Raw genomic sequence first — 14,156 nt, 5'->3', positions numbered from 1 at the left:
TAAACTCTTGACTAGAAACCCTACTTGGCCAATCGAATTAGATTCCAACCGACTACTTGGAGGAACCGAGCAACCGACTTACCTAGTTACTAAATGAACCTTTTGCTTTTACCCATTGGTCCATAATGGTTAGGGTAATTTTTATCCATTGGACAATAGGCTTTCCTTTAAAATATTTTGATAAGTACAAGGATATAGTATTTTAATGGGTTTATAAACACGTGTGCAAAGTACATTTATTCTTTGTTTATTGGGGATTCTCCCACCCCTCCATTATCCATTGGTTAATAACCACAAGGGTAATTTTTGTCCATTGGATAATAAACTTTTTATTATAAAAGTACATGTAGTCTTTCAAAATCTTATTTTAAAATAAATGGTACTTGTACTCTTTTGTCCAATGGTTATTAACCGCAAGGGAAATTATTACCCATTGGGTAATAACCGTTAGGGGAGTTAGTGACCCTTGGATAATAGAGTCTTTTGAACAAATAAAGTACCGATGTGACTAGGGAACCTTCCAATAAAGTTGATTTGACTAGTCAACCTTTTCAACCCTAGTAATTACTTATTTATTTTCTTTTATTAATTTGGTTTTATTCTTTGTCCTTTGGACAATAAAGGTTAGGGGAACTATTATCCATTGGATAATAGAAACCCAATTCTTTATATTAAAAGGGTTTAATGAAAGATTTGAACAAAGTACCATTATAGGCTTTTATAAATTTCTTTAAAGTACTTTTTGATTATTTTACTATAAAAAGTACCCTAGTAACTATTGTCCATTGGACAATGATTGTTAGGGTAATCTTTACCCATTGGACAAAAGCTTTTCCTTTATTATATTTGGCTAAGTACATATATATAAACACATGGGTAAATTTCAAAAGGACATGTAGTCTTTTAAAAAGACTTAAATTATGATTTAAAGTACTCGTACCTTATTATCCATTGGACGATAAACCGTTAGGGGAATTATTATCCATTGGGTAATAGCCCAAATCTTTCCAAGTACAAGGTTGCATTTTAATAATCAAGATTTGGATTCCCATGTACTTTTATGCATTAAACTTTTGGGATATATCTAAACCCTAGATTTTCTTGTATTTGTACTCTTTTATAAACTAATGGGGAGAATCCTAATCTTTTTATTTAATTGGGGTATTTGGTACCACACCTATATTTAATATAGGGCTTTTGTCACATGCTTTAAAAGGACAACCTTGATTATTTTAACATAAAAGTTTCTTTTTAACCTTTGTCCATTGGACAATAAAAGTTAGGGGATTTATTGTCCATTGGGTAATAGAGTTATTCTTTCAACAAGTCCATGGGTTCATTAAAATAATATTTTCTTAAACCCCATGTGATGAAAGTACACATTATTTTATTATAAAGTACTTAGTAGCCTTAATAGCCTTTTAAGCCTAAAATTCTCCTAAGTACTCTTTACTATTTTATATTGGGGTTTTGTATCCAATTGGATTAATTTATTGGGGAGTTGATCTTCCTAGAGTACATTAGTACACTAGTTTATTTATTTATTAGAAACATGTGTTTAATTAAGATTCTTACTTGATTTTGTAAATCTTGTACTTTGTACCTTTCTTATTCTTTCTTTCATTTATATATATATATATGTGTGTGTGTGTGTGTGTGTGTGTGTGTGTGTAGTGTACTAGGAGAGAGAGAGAGAGAGAGAGAGAGAGAGAGAGAGAGAGGCCGAGAGAGAGGGAGAGGAGAGAGAGAGCCGAGAGAGAGAGATAGGAGAGAGAGAGGGAGAGATTTTGTTGTACTTTGCTTGACTTTCCATATCTTCCTCATCCTTTCAAGTCCATGGGAGAATCTTTCCCCTAACCAAACTTAACTCCCCATTTGTACCTCCATGCTTTGTTTAGAACAAAATCTTGTACCATTGTCTCCAAATCTTTCAACAAATCTCCCATAATCCCATCCAAGGACAAATCTTAGCCATGCAAGCTTACCATTTAGCTTAACCTAGCCATGCAAGCCTAGCAATTAGACTTTGACCTTCCATAAGTGCTTGACATGTGTCAAAATTTGAAGTATGGTGAGAGAGGGGGGGGGGGGGGGGGTGGCGGCCATAAGAGGGAGGGAGAGCCCAAGGTTTTGCCTATAAATAGAGCCATTCCCATGCCATTTGAACTCACACCTTCACCTAGCAACTTCTCTCTCTAGAAAAATTGTGTTCTTTCTTTGTTCTTTCTTTTGTTCTTACTTTGTTCTTGAGTGTTCTTGAGTTCTTCAAGAAACTCAACCTAAGCCGCCACTAAACCGCCACTCGACCACCCCCTCGATCCAAAAGTAGTAGTAGCAATAGTCAAGTAGAAGTTTTGAGAGAAACCTTTCTCTTTCGAAGCTACCGGGAGCATTCCGTAGGAAGTTACTCCGCCCGACCACCGACGTACTTTCCGTAGCCGACTAACCTTCCGTAGCCGACTACCGCCAAGAAGTAAGGTAGAACCCCTTGCCCCTAACTTTACGTATAGAACCGTATGTTAGAAAGTAAGGAAATCCTTACTTACTCCCTATTTATTTACTTACTCAAGTATAAAGTAGGTTATCTTTATTTACGTACTTATCTCGAAGTATTTGTATTTTTGATATTGAAGATAGTTATGAGTATGCATATATGAATTGCTTGTATTACTTGTGGTGTGATAAAGCATAAGTGATTTCACTCCAAAGACGTCCGTACATGTGGCGTTGTGCTTTGAATAAAGCATAAGTGATACACTCCAAGGGCGTCCGTACATGTGGCGTTATGCTATAAGTGATGATTTAACATGATAAGTAATATAGAATTGGATGATCTTGATAGTATGTTTCATGCTTATCGCGAAGTCTTTGCATGTAAACAAGACACGAGAATCGAGAAAGTAGAAACATGACACCTAGGGTGTGGTTAATTTAAGGAAATGTTTTTCGAGGAAGGAAATATTTTTGAAACAACATAATGACCGGTTTTGGGTGGCATTATGAGAGTTGTGTGCGTGTGTAAAAGAAATGTTTGAAAAAGGTGAAATGTTTTGAAAACCGCAATGTGGCCGCACGTGGTAGCCCATTGTGTGGTGTGTGTTTTTTGTGTGTTTCAATGGGATCCGGGAAAAACGGAACCATTGTGAGGTTGTGTGTGTGCCAATGGGAACCCGGCGCGGCGGAACCAAGGTTGGGTGTGTAGCTTGGTTATCCGCGGTACGGAGCCAATGCAAATATTTTTGTGTGCCAATGGGAACCCGGCGCGGCGGAACCATTGTGAGGATACTTGGGAACCCGGCGCGGCGGAACCAAGGTTGGGTGTGTAGCTTGGTTATTTGCGGTACGGAGCCAATGCAAATATTTTTGTGTGCCAATGGGAACCCGGCGCGGCGGAACCGTTGTGAGGATACTTGGGAACCCGGCGCGGCGGAACCAAGGTTGGGTGTGTAGCTTGGTTATCCGCGGTACGGAGCCAATGCAAATGATTTTAGAAAGGTTGGGGGTGTAGCTTGGTTATCCGCGGTACGGAGCCAATGCAAAATTGTGTGAGTTAAACAAATGATTTTTGAAAGATGAATTGGTATGTGAAAATGTTGACACGGTCTACGATGAGTCGCGTAGGAGAAACCCGAAAATCTTGGACACCAATGATAGTTGATTAACGAATATGGATGTGTCATTGATTAACTGTGTATATACTTATCATGTGGAAATTGATGTTGTATTATAGCTTTGTTTATAAGTTATGGGTTAGCGGGTATGGGATTACTCTGCTGAGCTTTGTAGCTCACGGTGTTACCTTTTGGTGACCCTGACATATTATATCGGTGGTGACGCTGGTATAATGTGTTAGATCTTGTAGATGATCAAGATGAACAGTACACCTTGGAGACTTTTGGAGCTGAGGAGCTGGCTAGGATGGAGAAGAAGGAGGAGCTGTAGTTAGGAATCTTAGAACCCCCTTCATTTGTGTAAATATTGAACTCTTGTGAGAGTATTTGTTGTATTAAGAGCCAGACTCCATTTGATGTTATCAATAAAATGTCCTTTTAACGTACCCAAAATTCGGGGCGTTACACTATCTCAGGGGCAAAAGACGCCAGTGGAAACATGATTCTTCCACTGTTCTCAAAGAGGCACATGTCCTTCTCACTCGCCCTAGCTCCGGACTCTCCCCAGCAGCGGACGACATAACGACGGCCTACATCCGCTTGCTACAGCGTAGCGATGATGGGATAGACAACGAACTGGCGGCTCTGAGGGCAGAAGTGGCCCAAATGAAACAACAAATGCAGCAAGACATCGCTCCTGCCACATCCAGAACTGCTGGAGGTGGCAGGCGATAAAGACAAACACCACCTCCACCACCCCTCCCACCACCACTGGAGCGTCCTCATGAAACAGGCCATCGTGGCTCCGTCAAAGATCGCCTTAGTTTCACTCCAGACATAGGCGATGCAAGGGAGATAATCCTTTACAAGCGGCCTACAACATCTGGAACACATCACTCAAAAAGCCACCACGATCGAACCAACACAAGAGATACTGAGTCATTCACAAACACATACTCGATTGGTCGCGCGGAGTTCTCTCGCACAACAGTTTCCCACCGTAGCCGAGATTTCGAGGAGACCAGGCGCCAAGTCTCTGAACGTCTCGGGGAGATCCCACCAGAGAACTTAGGCAATAGAAGTCAGGCTCGGTGGAGCGGAAAAGGCATACGCATTGAAGGGCTGAACGACGACCCCAAAAATTGTCGTGAACGAGAAAAGTCCGTCGAAGGTCCCCACCGAACGATTACAAATTTGAGAAACAAACTTCGGCGACGAGACTAAGAGAAACCCTCAGAAAAGGAGTCCAAAGAAAGGGACTCAAAACGGTCTCGGTCCGATGGGCTCGGCAAACTGCCGCGCCCAAGCTTTGAACGACAGCTGAAGGACCTTGGCGTCTCCCCCTTCACGTCCCACATAATCAACACAACAGCCGAGCCCAACTTCCATCTGCTGAAATTCACAAAGTTCGACCCAACCACGTGCGAAGCTTACACCCACCTAATACACTTCCACCAAACCATTGAGTTGTGCACCACAAAGGACGAAATCAAATGCAAAGCGTTCCCGTCTAGCCTCGGCTCCCTTGGACTCCAGTGGTTCAACAAGTTGCCTGCTGGATCCATACGGAACCTCGTCGACCTTGAACGCACCTTCAACACTCCTTTTATCACAAGCAACAGGACTGCCAAAGAGCCTGAGTCACTATCTCAGATAAGGAAGCTCCCTTTTGAAACACTCAGACAGTATGCCGAGCGCTTTTGGTAACTCTTCAATGAGATCTCTGGAATTGATGAGTACTGGGCTGCACGAACCTTTAAAAATGGTTTGGAAACTGGCAGCAAGATCTTGGACGAACTCCTTATTTGCCCACCCCACGGCATGGACGAGTTGATGCGCATCGTAGAGCAATTCTGCGCTCTTGAAGAATTTTACGGGGACCGAGCGGCTCAGGGAATACCGAACCCAACTACCCTACTCCCAACGGCCATGTCCCAGTTGCCAGCACCAAATATAACCCATCAGTCCCAGCACAAGAAACACGTCAACAACATCAAGGAAGGAAAGAAACGTCCGCCAAAGGTTCACGACTACGTGGCTGAAACAACGTACTTTAAAGAGCCCATCTGGTCTTTCCTAAAAGAGATAATGAGGCAACCATGATTCGAATGGCCAATAGGAAAACTCGGCACAGACACTGGCCAAAAAGATCAGAACCCTAGGAAAAAGTGCTCGTACCATAACGAGCTCGGTCACTATACAATGGCATGCGCCCCGTACAAGGCACTGTTGGAGCAATTGGCGGCCCAAGGCCACCTCGACCAGTACATTGATCAAACCAAAACACCCACCCGTCAACCTGCCGAAAATCCTAACCCAAATGAGCCACGGCCGACGATACACGTTATCCACGGCCCAATGACAAAGGAATCTGAAACAAGCCTGCATGCTGATCTCGATCGTGCATCCACTTCTAAGCAGGTACTCGCTGTAGGACCTGGATCCAAACGTCCATGTCTAGAAGAATTGCCTAAGTGGACAATAACCTTCACCGAGCGCGACCTCGAGCATGTGCAAACCCCACACTCTGACGCCCTCATTGTAACTGTCCAAATTGGAGTCCACGACGTCAAGCGCGTCCTCATCGATCAGGGAAGCTCAGCAGTGGTCATGTACTATGACTTGTTCAAAAAAATTGATCTACCAGAATCGACATTGCAACCCGCCTAAGTACCTCTCATCAGATTCAACGGAGCACCTATTTGGCCACTCGGACGAATCTTCCTACCAGTCATTGTCGACTCAAAAACATTGAGCATTGAATTCATTGTCGTCAATGTGCCGAGCCCATACAACGCAATTCTCAGCCGAACTTGGCTCCACGGCATGCAGGCCATTGCTTCCACTTATCATCAGGTCGTCCGATTCATTGGCACAAATGGAAGGCAAGAAGATCTACGCGGTGATCAAGTCGCCTCCAAAAAGTGTTACGTTTTAGCTGTCCACAATTCCACCAAAGCCAAGCAAGTTCAATGGGTCAAAATCCCAGACATGACAATTATTAACATCGGTGAAAATGCTGAGGACAAAGCACAAGAGGACCTCGTCCAGATGCCCATCAACGAGGATGAATCCCATTTCTTCTTACTCAGCTCCTCCATCAGTGGTGCCAAACATGAAGAAATGTTCCAATACCTCAAGAAAAACATGGAAGTTTTTGCTTGGATCCCCAACGAGATGCCAGGGGTCGACCCCAATTTTATTAGTCACTCTCTCAACATCAAAAAAGACACCAAGCCTGTCATCCAGAAGTCACGGCGTTCCGCAGCTGAACACGCCGACGCCGTCATGGAAGAAGTCAAACGTTTGCTGGAAACCAATGCCATCCAAGAAGTACAATACCTAACATGGCTGTCCAACACTGTAACGCCCCGAATTTTGGGTACGTTAAAAAGACATTTTATTGATAAATCAAATGGAGTCTGGCTCATTATTACAATAAAACTCCCACAAGAGTTCAATATTTACACAGATGGAGGGGGTTCTAGGGTTCCTAACTACAGCTCCACCTGCTCCTCCATTCTTGCCAGCTCCTCAGCTCCAAAAGCCTCCACGGTGATCTGCTTACCCTGATCATCTACAAAATCTGACACATTATACCGGCGTCGCCACCCATATAATATGTCAGGGTCACCAAAAGGTAACACCGTGAGCTACAACAGCTCAGCAGAATAATCCCATACCCGCTAACCCATAACTTATAAACCACAGGTTATAATAACACATCGATTTCCACATGGTACATATATACGCAGCTAATCAATGACACATCCACATTCGTTAATCAACTATCGTTGGTGTCCAAGATTTTCTGTGTATCTCCTACGCGACTCGTCGTAGACCGTGTCAATATTTTCATTTACAAATCAATATTTCCAAAAATCATTTGTTTAACACACACAATTGCATTGGCTCCGTACCGCGGATAACCAAGCTACACATCCAACCTCGGTTCCGCCGCGCCGGTCTCCCGAGTATCCTCACAATGGTTCCGCCGCGCCAGGTTCCCATTGGCACACATTTGCATTGGCTCCGTACCGCGGATAACCAAGCTACACACCCAACCTCGGTTCCGCCGCGCCGGTCTCTCGAGTATCCTCACAATGGTTCCGCCGCGCCGGGTTCCCATTGACACACAAAAACATTTGCATTGGCTCCGTACCGCGGATAACCAAGCTACACACCCAACCTCGGTTCCGCCGCGCCGGTCTCCCGAGTATCCTCACAATGGTTCCGCCGCGCCGGGTTCCCATTGGCACACAATTGCATTGGCTCCGTACCGCGGATAACCAAGCCATACCTCACCATGGTTCCGCCGCTCCGGGTTCCCATGGGAACACACACAATTCAAAACCCTCGGTTCCGCTGCTCTGGGTTCCCTAGTAATCCCACAATGGTTCCGCCGCTCCGGGTTCCCAATTGGGGTTTTCGAAATCTAAAAAACCTCGGTTCCGCCGCTCCGAGTTCTCATTGGGTTTTTCAACACACACCACACAATGGGCTACCACGTCCGGCCACATTGCGGTTTTCAAAACATTTCAACCTTTTCAAATGTTTCTTTTACACACGCACACAACTCACATAATGCCACCCAAAATCGGTCATTATGTAGTTTCAAAATATTTCCTTCCTCGGAAAACATTTCCTTTCATTAATCACACCCTAGGTGTCATGTTTCTACTTGCTCGATTCGTGTCTCGTTTCATGCAAAGACTCCGCGGTAGGACAAAAGTAAGCATGAAACATTCTAACAAGATCATCTAATTCTATATTACTTATCACGCTCAATCACTACTTATAGCATAATGCCACATATACGGACGCCTTTGGAGTGTATCACTTATGCTTATTCAAAGCACAACGCCACATGTACGGACGTCTTTGGAGTGAAATCACTTATGCTTTATCACATACCACAAGTAATACAAGCAACTCATATACGCATACTCATAACCCTCTTAAAGATCAAAATAAGAATACTTAAAGTAAATAGGTAAAGATACACTTCATATAATTGAGAATCTACCATTCTTTCTTAGGGGTTCAAAATAACAACGTTTATACTTGAGTAAGTAAATAGGAAGTAAGTAAGGATTTCCTTACTTTATACTTGGGGTAGACGATAAGGAAGTCCTACTTATACGTTGAGTTAGTGGACAAGGGGTTCTACCTTACTTCTTGGCGGTAGGGCAGCTACGGAAAATACGTCGGTTATCGGATGGAGTAACTTCCTACGGTATGCCTTTGGGAGCTTCGAAAGAGAATGGTTTCTCTCGAAACTTCTTCTTGACTAACACTACTCTACTTTATGGATCGAAGGGTGGTCGAGTGGCGGTTTAGTGGCGGCCTAGGATGAGTTTCTTGAATAACACAAGAAGAACTCAAGAACAAGAACAAAAGAAGAACAAAGAAAGAACAAGATTTTTCTAGAGAGAGAAGTTGCTAGGTGAAGGTGAGTTGAATGAGAAACATGGGGTGCTATTTATAGGCAAAAATCTTGGCTCCCTCTCCTCTCACAAGGCCGGCCCTCTCTCTCTCTACATCTCCCATGGATTTGCTCCATTAAGTTGATAAATCCAACCTTTCAATCAAGTCATAGCCTTCTCTCCAATCTTAGGCCAAATCTTAGGTGTAAGGCTATAAGATCTTTAGCCTTTCTAGGTGAATCTAGGTAATTATAACCTAGGTCTAGCTTGTAGTCAAAATCTTAGGCTAATAAAGGCTAGGATTGTGTCATAATGGCCCATCATAGGTTGTCATTAGGCAAAATAGACTTAGGCTTATTTAGGTAGCTTGCATGACTACGTTAGTCCTTGGATTTGATCTTTGGAAGATTTATTTGGGAAGAAGGAGACAATGGTACAAGATTTGGTTTCAAACAAATCATAGAAGTACAATGGAGAGTTAGTTTTGGCTAGGAAGAAGATTCACCAAGGATTTGAAAAGATGAGAAAGATTAAGGTAGTACAACAAAATCTCTCTCTCTCTCTCTCTCTCTCTCTCTCTCTCTCTCTCTCTCTCCTATCTCTCTCTCTCGGCCCATCTCTCTCCTCTCCCTCTATCTCTCTCTCGGCCTCTCTCCTCTCTCTCTCTCGGCATCTCTCTCTCTCTCTCTAGTACACTTATACAAATATAAATAAATAAATAAATATATATATATATATATATATATATATATGCAAGAAAGAATAAGAAAGGTACAAAGTACAAGATTCTTTCCAAATCCAAAAACCAATAAAGAAATCCAATTTAGGCACATGTCCCATTAAATAAATAAACTAGTGTACTAATGTACTCTAGGAAGATCAACTCCCCAATAAATTAATCCAATTGGGTACAGAATCGCAATATAAAATAATAAAAGAGTACTAGGAGAATCTTAGGCCTTAAAGGCTACAAGTACTTTAATAATAAAATAACATGTACTTTATCACATGGCAATTAGGAAAAAGACTAGATTATTCAATCCTTGTACTAGATGGAAGACTAACCTTTTTACCCATTGGGTAAAAAATCCCCTAACTTTTACTGTCCAATGGACAATAGTTAAAAGGAATAATCAAAGTTGTCCTTTAAAGCATGTGACAAAAGCCCTATATTAAATATAGGTGTGGTACCAAGTACTTCAATTAAATAAAAAGGCTAGGATTCTCCCCATTAGATAATAATATAGTACAAAAGAATCTTAGGGTTTAGATATACCCCAATAGTTTAATGCATAAAAGTATATGGGAAATCCATACTTGATTATTTTAAACAAACTTTGTACTTTGTTGGAAGATTAGGGCTATTACCCAATGGATAATAATTTTCCTTGCGGTTAATAACCAAAGGATAATAGAAGTACAAGTACTTTTATATTTAAATAAGATTTTGAAAGACTACATGTACTTTTAGTCAATTATAATAATGAAAAGCTTGTTGTCCAATGGACAAGAACTACCCTAACCATTATGGACCAATGGGTAAAGGTAAAGGTTCAAAAGGTCCAAAAGGTTCATCTAGCAACTAGGTGAGTTGGTTGCTCAGTTCCTCCAAGTATTTGGTTAGAAACTAACTAAATTGGCCAAGTAGGGTTTCTAGTCGAGAGTTTAACCAATGACCAAAAATCTAACTACGACGAAAACAAGAAATCATATAGCCACTCAAGAGAAAAATAAGTAATTCAAATAAAATTCAAATATTGGACGAAATTTTTATTGACCAAAATTCAGGGTTGTTACAAACACAGTGGTCGTTAAGAAGAAAAACGTCAAATGGCGACTTTGCGTTGATTATACCAATCTCAACGACGCTTGTCCAAAGGATTGGTTCCCACTCCCCAAGATGATCAACTTGTGGATGCAACAGCAAGCCATGCTGGGTTAAGCTTCCTAGACGCCTATCGTGGCTACCACCAAATAGCCATGGACCCGAATGACATGGAAAAAATTGCTTTTATCACACCATATGGCATCTTTTGCTATCGCGCCATGCCCTTTGGGCTCAAGAACTCGGGTGCAACATTCAACCGATCCATATTCAAGATGCTGCAGGCACAAATTGGCCACACTGTGGAAGCTTACATCGACGACCTTGTTGTCAAGAGCCAGAAGGAATCCAACCACCTCCAAGATTTGGCAAAAGTCTTTGAAATCCTTAAACTACACAAGCTCCGCCGCCTAAACCCTGAAAAGTGTGCGTTCGGTGTGAGCGTAGGGAAATTCCTTGGACACTTGGTCACATGACGTGGTATTGAGGCCAACCCCAACCAGATCAAGGCTGTAAAAGATTTGCGCCCATCGAGAACAATCAAGGAAGTACAAAGGCTAGCTAGGATGGCAAGGCTCTGAACCGGTTTATCAGCAAATCCTCAGACAAATGCCACGCATTCTTCCATGCCTTGAAAGGCAAGAGTCGACGCAGTTTTGAATGGACTCCGAATTGTGACTCCGCCTTGACCGAACTTAAAGAATACTTAAGCTCGGCCCTTCTACTGGTGAAACCAAAGGAGTACAAGACCTTGTATCTGTACTTTGCCGTCTCCACCCACGCAGTCAGTTCAGCATTAGTACGGCGATTTGGCACAGACGACTTGCCCATCTACTTCACAAGCAAAACACTCCTCCCAGCGCAAACACGATATCTACCACTTGAGAAATTGGCACTCACTCTCGTCTCGGCAGCCAGGAAATTCCTTCCTTACTTCCAATCCCACACCATAACTATCTTAACAGAGCACTCTCTAAAAAGCCTCTTCGGGAAGGCTGATCTCTCCAATAGGGTCTTCAAATGGGCAGTTGAATTAGCAAACTTCGACATCCGTTTTGAGCCACGAATGGTGATCAAGGGTCAAATTCTCGCTGACTTCATCGCAGAATTAACACCGGAGGACATAGAAATTCTCAACACTACCACTCCTCAACCTGTCACCGAATCAACTAAAGCACCAATGCCTTGGCTACTTTTTCAAGGCGACATCTGGTGACTACATGTCAACGGGGCTTCCAACAGCAACGGAGCCGGAGCATGGGTTGTCTTAGTTTCCCAATGTGGCACACTTCATGAAAGTTCTCTAAGCATTGACTTCCCCGCAACCAATAATGAAGTTGAATATGAAGCCCTCCTTGCTGGCTTACACTCCGCAATTGCGATGAAAGTCTCCGATCTCGTTGTTTATTGTGACTCCCAACTCATAGTTAACCAAGTACTTGGGGACTACGAGGCTCGGGACCCGCGAATGTCAAAATACTAGGCAACAGCAGCCGAGCTCATCGCGTACTTCCAGAATTTCAAAATCAAACAGATCAATCGCGAACACAATGCGCACACAGACGCACTCGTTGGCCTTGCCTTAGCCTTCGAATTCAGGACTATCAACTTTGGCAGCATTGACCACCCAAGCTTCGACACCACTCCGGAAGTACTCAATGTTGAACTCGGTCCAAGCCGGATGGACAAGATTGTGGCATTCCTCAAACATGATACTTTTCCAACAGACAAGAAGGAAGCTTATCGCATCAGAAACAAGGCCGCTTACTACTGGCTATTGAAAAGTGGCCAACTCTACAAGAAATCTATCTCGGGCCCTTATCTCTTCGTCGTCCACCCAACCCAAGCTCCCACGATTCTTACCGAGCTTCACTCAGGTAGCTGTGGCTGCCACTCCGACGGTCGTTTGCTCTGCCAACGTGCAATAAGCCAAGGTTATTTTTGGAAGAACATGAAGAAAGACTGCAAAGAAGTCGTCCGCAAGTGCCGACCGTGCCAACTTTTTTCCCGTATCCCAAAACAACTAGCCCAGAATATTTCCCCCATCACAAGTCCCTGGCCCTTTGCACAATGGGGGCTCGATATTGTGGGAAAGCTGCCAACAGCCCCTGGAGGCTTCAAGTTTCTGATCAGGGCAACAAATTACTTCTCAAAATGGGTATAGGTTGAACCTCTTGCAACAATCACTGAAGCCGATGTCAGAAGATTCATCTGGAGAAACATCGTCACCAGATTCGGCGTCCCTTATGCCATCGTCTCAGACAACGGAAGCCAATTGGTCGACAAAGACCTAACCAGCCTCTGCGCCAAATTTGGGATTCGCTTCTTCAACTCCACTCCAGCATACCCCCAAGGGAATGGCTAGGCCGAGGCTACGAACAAGACAGTCTGAGCTGGGATCAAGCGTCGACTAAACTCCAAAAGAGGAAAATGGGCTGAGGAGTTACCGCAAGTTCTATGGGCTTACCATTCCACACCAAGGCGTTTCACTGGCCAGACACCCTTTTCAATGGCATTTGGAATGGAGGCCGTAATACCACTAGAATCCAGGTTCCCCACTTTGAGAACAGAGAACTTTGACCCAAAGACCAACGATGAAGCTGTAGAACAGGTGTTGATTTTGGCAGAAGAAAAGCATGACGACACTTGATTAAAGCTCATTGAATACCAACAGCAAATGGCCAAAGGGTACAACCAAAGTGTTCGAACCAAGACCTTCAAGCCAGATGATTTGGTTTGTCGAAAAGTGGTGCAAGCCAGCAAGAAAATGAAATTTAAACCCAACTCGGAGGGACCTTTTCGTGTCGTCAAGGTTGCTGGTGAAGGCGCTTATGTGCTGGAAGATATGAATGGGAAAATACTTACCAACCCCTGGAATGCACAGAATCTAAAGAAGACATACATGTAATCAGCTACCAACAGTGCGCCACATGTTTGGCCAATGCCTATCCTATTTATTTCTTTAACCCGTTTTGTTGTTAAGAAAGTAGTGGCTTCGGCCACTGTGTTTCAATGTTTAAAACTAGCCTCGGCCCGACTCTTTAAATCGAACTTGTACTTCACGTTTCTCAAATCTAAAAAGAATCTTGATCGGCAATTAATGTCTTCTACGCTCTTCGCTTGTTTTATTTTATTCTCATACTCTACCCTCGGCTAATTCTGCCAACCACAAACATTGACTTTGGTCACACTCACAAACGGCTTTAATGCCCCTGCTTCGGCCACTATTGCTGCCCAAAGAAGCAGAAACTAGACATATGGTCGTTCGAGCCTAAAGTCACACAATACGGCTGG

At 43.1% G+C, this 14,156-nt stretch overlaps 2 protein-coding genes across 2 annotated transcripts; both read left to right on the top strand.

Annotated features, from left to right (window-relative positions):
* Nucleotides 1–5,813: 5,813 nt before the first annotated feature.
* LOC131317409 (uncharacterized) lies at nucleotides 5,814–6,281 on the top strand. Its single transcript, XM_058346965.1, has one exon. It carries the CDS (start codon nucleotides 5,814–5,816, stop codon nucleotides 6,279–6,281), a length of 468 nt encoding a protein of 155 aa, XP_058202948.1.
* Nucleotides 6,282–6,437: 156 nt separating this feature from the next.
* On the top strand, nucleotides 6,438–13,227 carry LOC131317408 (uncharacterized). Its single transcript, XM_058346964.1, has 6 exons — nucleotides 6,438–6,915; nucleotides 10,917–11,288; nucleotides 11,501–12,074; nucleotides 12,162–12,297; nucleotides 12,397–12,837; nucleotides 13,027–13,227. The coding sequence occupies exons 1-6, from the start codon at nucleotides 6,438–6,440 to the stop codon at nucleotides 13,225–13,227; spliced, it is 2,202 nt and encodes a 733-aa protein (XP_058202947.1).
* The last annotated feature ends 929 nt before the right edge of the window (nucleotides 13,228–14,156 follow it).

Source organism: Rhododendron vialii, chromosome 2a (genome assembly GCF_030253575.1).
Source record: "Rhododendron vialii isolate Sample 1 chromosome 2a, ASM3025357v1".
Lineage (NCBI taxonomy): Eukaryota > Viridiplantae > Streptophyta > Magnoliopsida > Ericales > Ericaceae > Rhododendron > Rhododendron vialii.
The sequence above is the reverse complement of the archived record's forward strand: the minus strand, read 5'-3'. Positions and strand labels throughout refer to the sequence as shown.